This window comes from Mesoplodon bidens (assembly GCF_964165515.1).
Source record: "Mesoplodon bidens genome assembly, chromosome: 9".
Classification (NCBI taxonomy): Eukaryota; Metazoa; Chordata; class Mammalia; order Artiodactyla; family Ziphiidae; genus Mesoplodon; species Mesoplodon bidens.
This window is the reverse complement of record NC_138166.1, coordinates 32,424,614-32,441,524: the sequence shown is the minus strand read 5'-3', so window position 1 is coordinate 32,441,524 and position 16,911 is coordinate 32,424,614. Positions and strand designations below refer to the sequence as shown.

The 16,911-nt window shown below is 46.2% G+C and overlaps 1 protein-coding gene across 2 annotated transcripts in view; it reads right to left on the bottom strand.

The window, feature by feature from the left end:
• CDCA7L (cell division cycle associated 7 like) overlaps positions 1–16,911 on the bottom strand; it is a 59,504-nt gene that overhangs the window by 3,758 nt on the left and 38,835 nt on the right. The window contains exons 2-7 of one of the 2 annotated variants that reach the window (XM_081244743.1): positions 11,143–11,283; positions 6,495–6,629; positions 2,712–3,089; positions 1,221–1,292; positions 936–1,106; positions 66–191 (exon numbers count right to left, since the gene is read on the bottom strand). In XM_081244743.1, the coding sequence (XP_081100869.1) occupies positions 66–191; positions 936–1,106; positions 1,221–1,292; positions 2,712–3,089; positions 6,495–6,629; positions 11,143–11,283 (1,023 nt within the window). Of the gene's footprint in view, positions 1–65; positions 192–935; positions 1,107–1,220; positions 1,293–2,711; positions 3,090–6,494; positions 6,633–11,142; positions 11,284–16,911 lie in introns of both variants that reach the window. The other variant, XM_081244742.1, reaches the window with a different exon arrangement.

Sequence of the window (16,911 nt, the reverse complement as noted above, 5' to 3'; positions counted from 1 at the left end):
CACCAGTGCCTGGGACTCCCAGTATAAGTCACGATCATGTGAATTATTCATCAGATATACTTTACCAGAACTTTATCATAGATTTTATCTCGAACAGTTATGGCCACATTCTCCAAGTCCTCTTCAGTGATGTCCTCCACTGGCCGAAAAGAAGATACACAGCGACGTCGTCGATATCCCTGGCATCTCCCCTGCAGAACGAGCCAAAGCAGAACTGAGCATTAGATGGTTTGGGCGGTTAAAAAAAAAATTATAGAAGTTTTAAACTCCTCAGGGCTCTAGGACCATGAATGTTAACTATGTCCCTCTTCTATTTCCCTGAAATCATTCACACATTTTAGTCATTTGCTGAGCTCCTATCCTTAGTGCTGAGCTTCCCTGACAGCAAGGTGACCCAGAACAATAAACCAGAAGCTCAGGGTTTCCCTGACCAGTGAACGGTCACCTGCTGCAAGCTCTGTGAGGCCGGGGAAGTGACCCACACTGAACAGCCAAAGCCACAAATAGGAAGGGTCCAAAGTGTCTTGCTCTAGACTGAAAGCACTCCAAACTCCCCATTCCTAAACAGGAAGACCAGAGACATCACTGTACTTGCCCACAAGCAAAACCACGAAGCCACCTGCAGCCATTACCAGCCTCCACTGGAGAGGAAGCTGGGGTCCTAACCATTGCTCGGTTTAGAGGAAGGACCCGCTTCATGGCCTACAGCTTAGACTAAGCGCAAGCTTAGGCCCAGGGCTCTTTTCCGAGTGCGGTCCCAGGAGTACCCACAGCATCTGGGAACTTGGCTGACGTGCAACTTCTCAGCTGCTGCAGACCCACCGAGTCAGAACCTCAGCGCTCTCACCGAGCCCCAGAGGGCTATGATGAACGCTCATGTGCGAGGACCGCTGGCTTAGACAAAGAAGCATTGGTTCATTATAGTCAGAAAATACCCCGCTTGTTGTCTTCCTTCTTCTGAAACTGTAAAACTCTTCTGCAAACTTGGCGGCCGACACGGTGAAGTTCTCCAGGGCGAACTTCTCAGGAGGCCGTGCGCTCCGGGCCGGGTTGGTGCGCCGTGGGATCTGTCCCTCTGAGAAGGCCCGCCTCACTGCTTTCTTCTTCTGCAGGTGAGAGCACAGACACACACAACTGACTGCTTTCTGGAATGAAAGCCATCTAGCAACCGACTGTGTGCATGAGTACTGGAATCAATACATATAAGGAGATCCACTTACAGAAGCTGAGTTCGGGGTTCGGACCGGGAAGAAATCTGGCATTGAGTTCAATTCCGCCAATAACTGAGCAAGCTGAAGTTCAGAAGAAAGAAAGGATCGTGCATAAATATTGCCACGTCTACTTCATCTCACATGTTATCACAAGTCTTCCAGTTTGCAGCTATGAGACACTTGTAATAAGATCTCAGTAGCTGTTATTTTTTTAACCTCACATGTAAAGATTTTTATCTGCGCAGGTGAGATGCTGATAGCATGAGAGGAATAAAATCTATGCCCATTCCTTAGGTAGGAGGAGAAGGCACGATGAAAACTGTCCTGGAAGGTCCAAGGCCTGGAGCATGAGGTTAGAATCCTGCCTGGGCTACTAATTCGCAGTGTGACCCTGGAACCTATCATTTTGCCCACCTGAATCAAGTTTCATCATGTTCACAACAGAAAAGGCCCAACTAGATCATTCTGGCAGTTATTCAGACAGAGCTCTGAAACACTGATTCTTTAAGTTGGTTAATTTCTTATCAATAAAAATAATTTATGAAAATATTCCCAAATAAACACCTAAGAACACCAAATAACAGGCATTAATGTGCCAATCATACAATTTAATTAGGATTCCTTTTAGTTTTAGACTTATACAGAGGTATGGGTGTCACCCATAAATCCTAAAATCATGAACATAGTTCTTATTTTAAAGATGCAGAGAGATACGACACTAAAAATTTCTCTTAGCTGAGCACAAATATGTCTCTGGATAAATTATACCCCAAAATAGGCTTTATATTTTCTTAAGCAACTTAACAGACATATAATAAGACTGCATATACAGTATCATTAAAATATGCTTTTTAAAAAGAAAATATTAAAGAAAAAAATATACCAAAATACTAGAAGTGATGATGATTGGTAAGAATTATTTTTTAAAATTCTGTATGTATAAAATTATGAAGGAAACCACAGTTACTGACCACATATAGAAAAACTAAATACACAAAGATTTCACCTTGTTCCATTAATTATTCTGGTGAAAACATTTTAAAGTGATTCAAAACTGCTCAGTTCCTTTTAATACCTAGACCCCTTTCATTCCTTTAGCTGATATCTTGACACTACAGCATCTAGGTTGAAAGCTGCCTGCCTGACCTGCACAAAGCAACTCCTAAGTGGGCTTCGTGACACCCACGTTTACACATTGCTTCTTTCTGCTGGGAACAGGCCCTCTCATCTCTGTAAAATACCACTGCATATTTGCAACATAACTTGATCCACAGTAAATGGCATTTAGTCCATGGCACTGTGGAGGGGGCTAAAAATGGTCCCAGGAGTCTCTGTTCCCAAACCAAAGCTAATCAGGTGATAACCGCTTGGGGTCCAGGAAAAGAGAAGGAACCCACAATGCTCAGAGCACACTTCCTGACAGAAGCCAAAACAGCAGCAGCTGTGGGGACGCAGCCCTGGGAGCCCCAGCAGTGGCGGTCTCGGGCTGCGCGGCCTTACCATGGCTTTGTTCTCCTTGATATTCATGGTCCTTTTCAGCAGGGCATCTGAGCTCTCCTGGCCCTCGTCCCTGGAGTCGTCCTCAGACTCAGAGGCAGAATCTTCCCTTTCCTTCCTCTGTCTGCAGCTTGTCTTTCTTCCAAGAATTCCATTCTTACTGTCCTGTATGCACGAGCCAGAAAACAACGGCTCAGGAGGACTGTTCTTACCGGCATTTTTTGCCGGTTTCTTGGTGGGGAACTGAAAGGCTACTCGAAGACCAATACTGCTTCTTCTCGGCTTGCTGCTTCTAGGTGAAGTCTTTTCTTCTTCATCATCTTCCTCTTCCTCACCCATGAAAGATGCTTTACCATCATCACTCAGCTCTGACTCCACAAGCTAATGAAATGAGAGCAATAACAAAGACAGTGCCTATAAACAAACCTTCAGAAAGACACACTTAAAACCACTGACAGTATTTTAGGAAAACAATGAATAGTTGAAAGCTCTCCCTTCCTATCGGTAGTTCCCTCTGAACTCTTCAGTTAAATGCGCAAGTAGTTTGTAGATGAACAAAATCAAAAAGCAGGCTACTACGCGCACTCTGGACCAGCCACACCCACCGGCAGACTGTGTTCTGTTCAGAGCATCAGGCTGAAAGCCAAACGCTGACGAGGTGGGCTCCTCCCCAGTGGACCAGCCAAGCTGGCACACCTGGAGCCCAGGAATATGGAAACAGTCAAAGAAAAGGGTGTGCATGACATCAGAGGTATCCTCAGATAAAAATGGAGTGCTGAGTGAAAAATAAAATACCATTCTGCCCTAACTAGCTGGAACAGAACTCATGAGTAAGAGGGACAGGAGAGCTGACTTCATTTTAGCGAAGTGACCAAGGAGCAGGCAGATGACCTGCCATCGGGGTCAGTGGCGGAACCTCATCCCCAGGATACACTGGGTCCTCACTCAAGGGAAGCCGCCTCCCCTTTCTGTAACCCGCAGCGCCATGGGGTGAAATCAGGCAGACAGCTCTGCAGGTGGCTGCAGGCACCTGTTCAGTCAACTCAAGCAATTCTCAGCCTCAATTTTCAGTCTCCACTCGGCATAGGTCTCCAGCATTAAAACATAACTTGGTTTCACACGTGAGAACACAGTAAGAATGGAAGGCAACAGCAAGGTGACATCTCAGATGCAAAGGACTCTTAGCAACAGCAGAGGTGGGTTTAAATATTGGGATCAAGGTCATCGCCTGGCATCTTTCCTTGACCACAGGCTGGACAGTGTAGCCTGGGCACCTCTGTCAGGGACTCAGGTTGTGAGGAGAGCTGAGAACAGCACCAGGAGCTGCCTGGGATTCAGTTAATGACTCTGCTTCTTCCTCGGTAACCACCCCCGCCCCAAATTCCAGCTGGACTCAAGTTAAAAATAAAGCAGCGGGAGGGGGAAAAAAAGCAAGACAACTTCCAAACCTTGGTGTATATATCAATGCACAAAAAGCCAAGCAGAGAAATAAGACTGTACTGTACGGAGTTATCTATTTGTTTTTTTGTTTTGTTTTGTTTTGTTTTTTGCGGTACGCGGGCCTCTCACTGTTGTGGCCTCTCCCGTTGCGGAGCACAGGCTCCGGACGCGCAGGATCAGCGGCCATGGCTCACGGGCCCAGCCGCTCCGTGGCATGTGGGATCTTCCCGGACCGGGGCACGAACCCGTGTCCCCTGCATCGGCAGGCGGACTCTCAACCACTGCGCCACCAGGGAAGCCCCTCTATTTGTTTTAATTTCCTGAACTCTCCACATTAGTAGCTTTGGAATTCCAAATAGTGGGCTGCAGAGGGATCTATTTTAGAAGACACTGTTGGAGAACTTCAGAGGAATTCTCTCCCCTGACTGGCTTTATTCAGTTATCATAATCGCCGTCTAACCCACGTCTCTTTACCAAGGACATGGAGTAGCGTACTACAAAGGACTGAGGTATGGAAAGAGTCACCAGTGGAGACTCTGACCTGAGAGCCAGCACCACGGCTGCGGCAGTTTCACGCCTGGCTAGGAGACCACTAGACACCAAAGTAGAGTCATACCCTATTGCCAAAAAGGTGGTCTCACCACTACTCACTAGGGTGGGCAGGAGGTTGGGTGAGGAGGCAACAAGGCTTGCTTTCTCACTGAATTTCAAAATAAATGCACAGGTGGACCTGCCCTGAGCTATGAGTTATATCAGAATCAACGTAACATGTCACGATTCATTCCCTAAATGTACAGACTTGGAAGAAAACAAAAAAAAAGGTGCTGGGGGTAATTCACTCTCCCATGCTGGAAACACAAATTCTTTGAATATCCCAACATTACTTAGCTAAAGAAGAGAAGATAAACAAGTCACTAAGAGTAGATGATACCCATCAGGGTTTGGAAGGATCTCAGTGTCTTACTGACAAGAAAGTGGAGCCTTGCTGGCCAGGACACATGAACTGCCATGCAAATAACTTCTGTAAAGAAAGCCAAAGGGTGGGGGGCTGAGGCCGATAGGTTGGCACAGGTCTGTGTTGCTATTCACAGAAAAAAATCACCATCGAGCAAGGCAGCCTACCATTAAGGCTTTCAGGCTTTAAGCCCCCCCCAGGAAAAGGTGAAGGACAAAGCAACCCTACTGGTTACAGCTTATTTAAACACCTACACAGGTTCCACGCCAGGAGTGCTTCTCTGGGAGCTTCTGAACGTAATGAGGCTTAACCTCTCTCTCTATCCCTTATCTTGATACCAAAGAAGGAAGTGGTGTACTGATTTTCTGAGATAAATGTATGCTATTTTTCAGTTAGTAAAAAACATTTTTATGCCTAAAAAAAATCCAAAGGCTGTTCTTCAAAGTTACTCTGAGATTCAAATACTGGTTGGCAGTCAACTGGCCTACTAAACACATGGAATAAAAAGAGATCGACCAACAAGTCTCTTGATGGCAAAGGGCTGAGGGCAGACTTCCCTTAGGAATCAGACAAGCCCAGGTCATCTTTATCATTAAAAAGCAGGTCGTGATCCAAATCAAGAATGCACAGAAAAAACTCTAAGTTTGTACCACAGCTAAATTTTTGCCAAATTAACTCCAAACCTAAGAACATTACTTGGCGCACAACAGAAAACGACTTTCAGGAACTCGTTACTCTCAGACCCTCCTCTTTTCAGACAAAAGAGGTTCAAAGAGGTCTGAAGGGCTTCCCTGGTGGTGCAGTGTTTGAGAGTCCGCCTGCCGATGCAGGGGACGCGGGTTTGTGCCCCGGACTGGGAAGATCGCACATGCCGCAGAGCGGCTGGGCCCATGAGCCACGGCCGCTGAGCCTGCGCGTCCGGAGCCTGTGCTCCACAACAAGAGAGGCCATAGCAGTGAGAGCCCTGTGTACTGCAAAAAAAAAAAAGTCTGAAATAAATTCTCTGATAAGGATAATAAGGGATGCCTGGGACACATGCCCCCCAGACTCCAAAGGCACCCAGGGAAGACAACTGGATCTTCTCTAAGAGAATAATGGACTGGTGGGTCAGGAATTCGCCTTAGAATAGCCAAGTTTACATTTAGCTAACTGGCTTAGAAGATGGACACATAAGAAAAAGTAAAATCTTTATATTTTGTTAACTGGCTTTTAAGATGAACACATAAAAAATAGTAAAATCTTTATACTTTGTTAACTGGCTTATAAGATGAACATGTAAGGAAAAGTAAAACCTTTTCATGTGTAAAGTGACTTCTTACAAGTAACAATATAATTCGGAACCAGGACTAAAAATATTACAACCCACCCTCCCTCATGTTGATAATTATTACCATTACTTCCGGGTTACTGTTAACATTCAGATCACTCTGCGTAAATCCTTCAAAATCTTCCGTCTCTGAGTCAGTGTCCTCTCTAAAAATTCTTCTTAGCTCTTCTGTGAAGTTTTTGGAATGGAAACGCACATCCTGCTAAATTAAAAACACACGTATGTCATGGAGAAAGAAAGAAGAACAGAGGCTGGCAGGGGCTGGGGACAAGGGCAGTTACTGTGTAATGGGGACAGAGTTTCTGTGTGAGACGATGAAAACATTCTGGAAACAGTTAACGGTGAAGGCCTCGAGACGCTGTGAATAACGCCTCTCAGTGTCTTGCAGGCAGGACACCGGGACTTACCGCACTTAAAAATGGTTAAAATGGTAAATTTTATGTAGGTTTTACCACAATAAAAACATACGTATATATACATATTTTCCATAGTTTGCAGAAAGTCAGACCCACAAGTTGAACAATTTCAAAAAGCCAGAATGGCCGCAGCCTCCATCAGCTGGTGTGCCCGGTAAGGGCTGATGGAATTCAGTTTCTCCCGCCAGGGCGGGCCATCAGGAGCGTCTGCGTTCACACAGAACAGAAAACACATGGAGGAGAAGACCTGGCCCTGGCTCCTCCACGGACGCTGGCTTTCCTTTCCAACAGCCATCCCAAGCCGGCTCCTCCCAGGGGAGATGCCTGGTTCACGGACAGCACACCTCCAGGCAGGACAGGGTTGGAGGCTTCCACACCCCGCCCCGCCCACTGCCCAGGAGAACGCAGTTGCTCCATCGCCCGCTACCACAGGGCACCGAAGGAAAAGCTCCAACCCTCCCACCCCAGGGAGTCCGTCTCCCACAGGAGGTGAGAACCAGCCACCGCCGGCAGGTAGCAAGTGAGCCCGAGGAAAGATGTTACACGGCTGACTCAGAAAGGACATGTTCCAGTAATGACTTTTTCTTTCTTTTGAACTCATAAAAATAAATGGCAGGCTTAAAAGACAGGAGGGGGAAAGCAAGGATGGCAGTACAGAACGGAGACCCACATCCCAGCCTCCTCCAAGCTGGCAGCCAGGCCTGGAGTCCATGTCCCCTGCTGCCTCTGACGTCTCCCTTCCTATCCCTGATGCAGGGGTATGACCCCTCATGACAGCACATGCGGCTGGAGAATCTTTATCTCCCTGCCTGCCTTTTCCCTGACTTTAATTATATACTTCTTCGAGCTCGGATAATCAGTCTCTGGAGAAAAACAGACATAACAGACGAGTGGAAAAACTTCCCAGGAGAAAAAGAAAGAAATGCCTATATCCGGCATTTTTTTAAGCTTAAAAATGTCTCCTGTGAATTATTATGGGTAATTGGAGTGACTGTGCTCAGATGTAAATTACTTCGTCCCTTTGTTGATAGCTGTGGTGCAGCTGCTTAAAAAAAAAAAAATTCACACACAAAAGGGAAGTTTCTTTAAAGTGAAATTCAAATTGTGCCTCAGGGAGACCAGCGCCGGCACTGCTGCGCACACTACACTACGTACAAGTTCACGCGGCTTCTCTCGGCAGGTTAAAATGGATCCGGAGTGTGTGGGGTCCAGGTGGGGAAGCAGCAGGCCAGGGTCTGTCATGAAGGAAGAATGGTGCGCGATTGGCTCCCAAGGAAACCCACCACCTCCGGGGGCAGGAAACATCTGGCTCAAGAGCCCTGGGCCAGCCCCTGCAGGCTGCTGCAGGGCAGTGGGGCCCATGTGCACACTTCATCATCTACCCAAAGTCCCTGGTTGGAGCCCGAACAGGTCATGCCTTGGAACAGCAGGTTCCAACCTGCCAGTCCTCTGGCTCCTTCTGTGCTTTGAGCTGGTGTCACAGGCAGCGGTCAGCCTGGGAGAGATCAGTATCTTTGGTGGCCAGTTCTGATAGAGAAAACAACTCAGCTGCAGCCCTAAACCAAGGCCCATGCTTTTATTCTCCTGATTTCACAGGGTGTAAAAACCATCTTTAATGGGGGTCTGTAACAAAGCGAACATCCACTCCACAGTCTCCTGTGTCCCTGGTTACAACCCTCACACCACTCTTTGTTCTCCGAAATCTGGCCGTTATGCTTTAAAATCACTACTAGACAGTATGTTGTGGGCTTTGGTGACCTGCATCTACCGTGATCAAGAACATAAGCAAATAACAGATCAGAGGAGAAGCTAACAGAGTGGTGACTTTTTTTATTTTGAAGCTCATGGGATGTGAAGAAACAGACTGGAAGTCATGGTGGCTGAACCAGTCAGACAAGTATCCCACCTCAGTTCCGCCCCATGGGTGATCGTTCGCCCATGGGCACTGGATGTATGAAACAAGAGGAAAGGGACAACCCAAGAAAGCAGCCCAAGCCGGGGAAGTTGGAAAGCACCGTTCAAGTATGAGGCCCCTTCCATCAAGGAGCTTGTCATTTAGTAAGGGAGCTGGACAAGTCCATAGGTCACCATGGCGAGGATCAGTGTTGTAAGGGAGACACACGCAACATGGCGCACAGAAAGAAAGAAAATCCAGTAAGACTTCGTGGAAGCAGAAGCATTTGATCTGCATCTAAACTGGGCTAGAGGCTAGAAAGATGCTGAGAGCGCACAGAGGCAGGATGAAGAGCCTGGACCACTGTGCACAGGGGGCAGAACAGTGCATGTGGGGGGGACGGATGCGGTCTCTGATCTACTGCTGCAAAGCCCGCAGGAAAGAGCCGTGCCAGGCACGAGGCTGAGAAGTGGGGCTCCTAGATTAGAAACATCCCAGCTCGGCCACTTCTCAGATGTGAGGCCTCAGACCAAGTCACTTCACCTCCCCACACTTCAGTTTCATCCCCTGTGAAACAGGAATAATGACAGCGCCTGCACCTTCCCAGGGAGATAGTGAATTAAGGGCACTCTGCATGAAACGCATGTTGTCATGGGCCACGCAATGCATGCTGGGGTCAGACTCGGGAGCGGGGGTGGACTGGGGGCAGGTGTGAGGGCACAGGAGAAGGGGCAGTCGTCACAGCAGCAAGAGCGGCCGCTCCGCTCCTGAAGGCTGCTGCCCGCCAGGCTCGTGCTGGCGCCTCACACAGCGTCCCGCGCCGCGCAGAGGGCCACTCACGGTGGACCCAACAGGCTGCCGCTCACTGCCTGGCCACGTTCGAGTGGAGGGACTGGCGATTCCCAACAGGGGAGGATGGCGACCAGAGCTCAGTTCCACGCCTGCAGTAAGGGCTATGAGAACCACGGTAGCTGAGAAGGGAAGAGACGGGAAGGGATGGAGGTGAGGAACGTGGCAGAAGGTTCATCAACTCCTGCAAGGGACTTGAGGAGATGGGTGAGGAAACAGGAGGTGTCAAGAGCTCCAAAGTTGGAGACAAAAACGGGGAAGACAGACAACCAGGGAGGGAAAATGGTGAGTTTCCGACCTCCCTTGAACGATGATGACGGATCCAAGTGGCTGTCAGAAATACATCTGGGGCTGGAGGGAGGGGCCAAACCACAAAGAACCAGGAGGCAACGGCTGAGACCAGGCCAGGCACTGAGATCATTAAGTGGAAAGGTCTGAAGATAACATCTTGGAGAACATCCACAGATGGGGACAGGAAGTAGAAGGGATGACAACCAAGAACAAAAGGCGTAAGAGAAAAAGACCAAGGCGAGTGGAAGCAGGTGGCTGGCGAGGGGCGGGGTCAAATGCTGCAGAGGCATCAGATAAGGTGAGGACCACACACACTGCCATCAAGCCGGGGCTTCACTTACATAACTAACTGCCTGCCTTCCTCTACTTGCCCAGCGGAAGCTAGGTGGGTCTAACTCACAGCCTTTTAGGAGAGGCCACGGTCGAGGGAGAATGAGGAATTCTGAGTGCCACAAATGAACTCAGAAAAAAATGCCCCGGAAGCCTGGATACTCTGGCCATGCTCCTGCCAAATCACCACATAAACCTCCAGGAATCTACCTCTCCGAGAACTGCAACTTGTGTCTGCCACAGATCAAAGGAATTAAAGAAAGAACAATGCTCTCGCCAGCCATCCCACGAGTGAGGTGCGGACACCCTCACCGCAGAAGCACAGAGGCCATGTGTCTCATGGTAACCACACACTCCTACACTATCGCTGGGGGATCAGCCCTCCCCCGCCAGCTGTGTGGGAGCGCTCCAAATACAGCCTGGCCACAGGCTGCAGCCCCGAGGTGGCAAAGAAAACGGATTTGATCATGTGAGGTCCCCTTTACTGAAAAAAAAAAAATTATTACACATAGAAAGGATTTAAACAGCAAAACTGAGCGAGGTACCCTCACCAGGTGCTTGAAACATGAAGGTGTAACACTAATAAAATAAGATGCTCGACAATTAACTGATACCACCAATCTCAGACCATGTTCAAGTAAAAGAATATCTGGGGCTTCCCTGGTGGCGCAGTGGTTGGGAGTCCGCCTGCCGATGCAGGGGACACGGGTCTGTGCCCCGGTCCGGGAAGATCCCACATGCCGCGGAGAGGCTGGGCCCGTGAGCCATGGCTGCTGAGCCTGCATGTCCGGAGCCTGTGCTCCGCAACAGGAGAGGCCACAACCGTGAGAGGCCCAAGTACTGCAAAAAAAAAAAAAAAAAAAAAAAAAAAATCCGAGCCAAGATCCAAGCTTCCAGACGGATACGCCTGCCTTGAAAGGAGGCGCCCATACCTGCTTCCCTGACTCCAGTGAGTCATAACTGTCACAGCTCTCCTCCGATGACAGGGTTTCCACGGGAACATCATCTTGGAAACCGACAAACTCTTCATCATCACTGGGGGCGTTAAAGATGTCAGCCACTTCTTTAGGGATCTGTTTGGATTGAAAAAAGGAGGATAATATCAGGGGCTGTTATAATCACTTAGGGAAATTTTGTAGAGGAGTAGGAATTACCATCTCATGACTTTATCAATCTGCCATGGTTGCTCACAAGACCCCAATAACCCTGAGCAAAATGTGCCTCAATTTGACACCTCATGGCAACCAGGGAAGGGGTGGAAGAGGATAAGAGTTTTCTTTTTCAAATTCTAGAGGTATATCCTATATTACAAGGAGTGTTGAGGCCATGCCTAGATAAAAGCCATTTTTGATCTCTTGACAAAAAATAAGAAAGTTTTCTCCTACAGTGGATCTGTCTTTAAATGTCATCCACGTTAAAAAAAAAAAAAATCCTTAAGACATCACTAAACTCTTTTCTTAATTTCCACCTATAGTTCTTTATTTTTCTGTTCTTTGTCACATGAAAGTTCATACAATGAAATAAAGCTTTCCTTCTTTTCTGTATTCTGAATCAATCTTAGTTTAGAATTAATTCTGTTAAACACTATTACAGGCAATTATTGCCAGAGAGAATACTGTCAGCACACTTAATCTAACAAATATGTATTTGCTGCGAGTTCATTTTTTTTTTTTTGCGATACGCGGGCCTCTCACTGTTGTGGCCCCTCCCGTTGCGGAGCACAGGCTCCGGACACGCAGGCTCAGCGGCCATGGCTCACGGGCCCAGCCGCTCCGCAGCAGGTGGAATCTTCCCGGACCAGGGCACAAACCGACGTCCCCTGCATCGGCAGGTGGACTCTCAACCACTGCGCCACCAGGGAAGCCCTGAGAGTTCATTTTTGTACGCTACCTGTTTGTTCTTAACTATTTCGAAAAAGTTCAAACACATAGAAACATGAAAGAATAGTGCAAACATTTGTATATGCTTCACCTAGAGCCCCCCATTTGCTTGTTTCTCTATCTTTCAACAAATGTTAGATTGAATCTCAGGCATCTGCTGATATTTGAATGTTTCTAACCTAGGAAAATAGTGATTTAAAATGCAGCAACCTAATCCATGTATGTTTCAAGTAATTTGCAGACACCATACAATTCACCCTAAAATACTTCCATACACATCTCCTAAGAATAAGGACATTCTCCTGAAGAACCGCATAACCATCATACCTAAAATAATTAATATTAATTCAATAATATCATGTATTATGATATATTCAATATATGTAATAATATATGTATTATGATATATTCAATTCATATTCAAATGTCTGCATTGTGCCCAAAATGTCTTTCATAACTTTTTTTTTGTGGTACGTGGGCCTCTCACTGTTGCGGCCTCTCCCATTGCGGAGCACAGGCTCCGGACGCGGAGGCTCAGCGGCCATGGCTCACGGGCCCAGCCGCTCCGCGGCATGTGGGATCTTCCCGGACCAGGGCATGAACCCGTGTCCCCTGCATCGGCAGGCGGACTCTCAACCACTGCGCCACCAGGGAAGACCGGATTGTTTTTTTATGACATTATTTTTTGTTGCTTTTCATAACACTGACATTTTGTAGACAACCCAAGAAAACTGACTTGTAGAATGTCAAACATTCTGAGCTTATGTGATTGTTTCCTGACAGACTCAGATATTATTGGCAACAATTCTATACAGATGACATGTACTTCTCAATGCATTGCATAAAGAGGCACAAAATGTCAAGCTATTCCCTATTAATTAGCAGTATTTTTAATTTAATTATAAAACTTTCAAATACATTCCTAAATAGATGGAATACTATCATGAATACACAGGTGGACACCCTAGCGATTACCCATGGCTAGTCTTGTTTCATCTGTATCCCAACCCAACGGCCCTCCTTCCAAATTATTTTAAAGCAATTGTAGACAGAGTATCATTTCACCCTGTGTTACCAGCAAATATACAGTCTGTGTCCACAGTTACTATTATTGTTTTTCAACCCCCAGCGTATTTGTGTCAGGATCCAAATAAGGCCCATACATTGGTCATTGCGTCTCAAGTCCTTTCTCGCGTCGCCTTCGTGTTTAACTTTCTTCTCACAACTGATTTTTGAAGACACTGGGCTATCTGACTGTAGAGTTTGCCAGAGCCTAGAGGTTTGCTTTTTGACTTTTGCAGCCCCAAGATGGTATTTAACAGACTCCTCCGTCCCTCTGGATTTCCTGTAATTTGGTACTTAAACCTAGAGTCTCAGTCAGACTCAAGCGTGCTTTTCTTCGGCCAGACTCCTTCGTGGGCAGTGCCGCGTTCCTGCTACACATTGCATGTAACGTCTGGTTGTGTCTTTAGTGGAGCTGCTGTTTGATCACCAAGTGAAAGTGGGATCTGCCAGATTTCTTCTTAGCAAAAGTATCTTTACCCCTTTGTGCTTATTAAGTAATAACTAGGATGATTTTTGAGATTCCATGACTATCCTTCTCCCTGATAGCATTTCACTCAACAGCTTCGGTATCCATTGATACCCCTCGCCTGAATCCATCACCACGTTAGGGGTTACAAAACAGTGATTTTCAAATACTATTCCTCCTTCGTATGTTAGGTGCATTCTCCTGTAATGTCATATTCTCTCTCTTGCGGTCTATCCCCCTCTCTCCCTCTGTCCTTCTCTCCCTACTCTCCCTCCCAGGCAGTTTCATGGATTGTTTTAAGTTAATGTGTCTTAACCCATTACTCTATCATCATTCTTTCTGATACTCAGATTGTCCCATATTTGGCTACTGGCAGCTCCTTCAAGCCAGCTTCTGTGTCCTTCTGACACAATCCTAATAGCCTCTGGGCACCTCTTTGTTTTCCAACACAACAGGCGTGCCCAGCTAGCCATGTACTGGCCCCAGACCCCCAACGAGCCATTTCTCCAAGGAGCCCTGGCATTTGGAAATCAAGCTCTGAGATCTAGGTGTGCGCCTCGCTAGTAAAGTATCATTGCTTTGCCTGCACAGAACAAAGGTGTTCTAGTATCTTACATCTGAGTTCATTTTGACATCTTGAATTCAAGCCCAACAAGACAGGATTCTTCTTCATCTCCCTCAACACGATGTTAGTATCTCCCTTCCCTGCAACGAAAACCCCAATTCCCAGTACTTCTCATACACCTACCCATGTGCTCTATCCACAGTACACACAAAACCGTTTCAGACAACACACCAATACCACTACCAACACCACTGCCAACAACAATCCAGTCCAAGATTTCTTTGGGGTTCTTGCTATCCTCCGAACACAGTCCTGCTAGGTACTAGGATCTTTTCCCTGAGATAACTAGACCATGGTTGTACTTGGAGATACAAAGATACTTTATGTGTACTTCACATTTCATCATGGAGTATATAAAAGAGATGCCCTCAAGGGTCCAGATTTTAATAATTTTTACTGCTACAGTAAGACATACTATGTGCAACACATTTTCTTTTAAAATTGGTGCACGGAGGTGAAGAATGAAATGACCACTAGTACAGTTTGATGCCACTGCCTTGATTCATGCTGAGGACAAGCAGTTTTCTCTGCCTTTGCTTTTGCACATCAGTGCAAATATCAACACAGCAAAAAAACGCAAATAATGTCTTAACATCTTTTCCAGCCCCTCCTCCAGTAATGTCTTAATATTATTATGACAATAACTTTGTCCTCATGGAACCCTGAAGGGGTAATGATCTACTGGAAGCACATATAAGGAATGGAGAGGCTGTTGATATAAATCAATTGCTTCCACGGTCAACTGCATTAGCCCTGGGGCCACTGTCACAACCGCCACTGCAGTGAGCCTGTGTCTGCCTAATTCCTCCTTCTTACTTCTGTATCTGCTCCAGAGGTGCCAGTAGGAAGAGGCTGCAATTACCCATTAGGGACAAAAGGAAGCAATGAACTTTCAAAAAAGCAAAAACCACTACACATTCTTGGGGCATGCAGGGCTCTGTTTCTTGCTGCCCAACTTCAAAAGGCATTAAGAGAAGCATTTCAGACAGTCATAAGTCCCGGGATTTAGCAAAAGTCTCTGTAAAATATTCAAGTGTCTTCAATGCAACAAGCTGTTTAACAGATGCAACGAAGAAGGCAAGATTTGCATGCAAGGGACGGAAAGGACCTGATAAAAGAGGATTCATAGGGACAGCCTTCTAATGTGAGACCAGGTAAACAATGTATCAACACTTTAGGCCCAAGGATTTGTCACTTCCCTGTTTCATTCGTCAGTGATCCACTCTGTAGCTATGTAGTCTAGACAGACTACAACAGACATTTTCCCGCAAAGCTTATGTTCCATTTGACTACAACGCCAATTGTAAGACCTACCAAAACAAACCAAAAAAATAAAGCAAATAACTGAAAAGAAAATATAAAATATTCCCAATCAGTGGATTATACTTACAGTAGTCAAGCTTGCACAATATTAGGATAAATGCTATCTAGCTAACCAGAAAGAAGTCAAGAAAATTCTCTTCTGAAAGTGAAAAGACTTATTATTCATAACTATTTTTTTTTTACAATACACAGATTTCTTCCATTCCTTTCACACATACTGTATATATCTATTCAGTCTGTCCTTGTTGGGATAACAACGTGAGTACCATCAAAGGTCAAGTGGGGCCCAAGATTCAATTCCTTGACCAGGACACAGACACTAGAATGGAGTCCTTGGCACCTAACACGGGCCTGGCCTAAAGCAGGTCATCAATAAATCTTTGTATGAAAATCACTACATCTGACCTTGTAGTCATTTTCTCAGGGAAGGTGTAGTTTCCTAGGAAAGGTGCACGGGGTCAAAAGGTACACTCTGTGACATTCCTATCCAAAAGGAATTAAAGATCTTCACACAGAATTTCTGAGCATCTACATACACAGTAGTCATATTCACAGCACCTCTTTCAGAAAGGATTGCAGATTTCACTTACAAGCCTTGCAAACGACCTTCGGGCTCATCTCGGGAACAAAGAACGCACATTCAACAGGACTTGGGGCCAAGCAGGTGGGCAGTGAAGGCAGCAGCTCAGGGTAAGGCTGCATTGGACAGTGCCAACATGAGTCCAGGAATGGCAGTCACTCCCACACCCCAGCAGACCAAAGCTACAAAGGCACGGGGCTCAGTGTGCCCAACCTTGAACCCCCCCAGAGAAGTGAGGAATCTGAGTCTTGGTGAGGAAGCTCCCAGTTATAAAATGTCAGCTTCTAATGTAAGGACCAAACATCTACAGGCTGGATCTCAAACTCGTTCAGGGAAGGCGCACAGAAGAACTCAACGGTGGTAAGTGGAACACCAAAGAAATTTTAAAAGCTGTAATTTCAAATGTTACTGACGGGGTATCTAACTAGTGTCTGCTAGCGATAGTACTGGACACTGAAGTGTTAATAAAATTAAAAGAAAAAAACTTTAAATTTAAAATAACCCTTCCCTTGTTCACGGTAGCACTGTTCCCAAAAGCCACAAAGTAGAGGCAACCCAAGTGTCCATCAACAGATGAATGGCTAAACAAGATGTCATAAACACATACAATGGAATATTATTTACTCTTAAAAAGAAAGGGAATCCTACAAATATTGAATCATTACACTGGATGCCTTCAAACTAATACAGTGCTATAGGTCAATTACACCTCAATAAAATTTTTTTTAAAAAACAAAACAAAACCCACAACAGAGGCCTGAG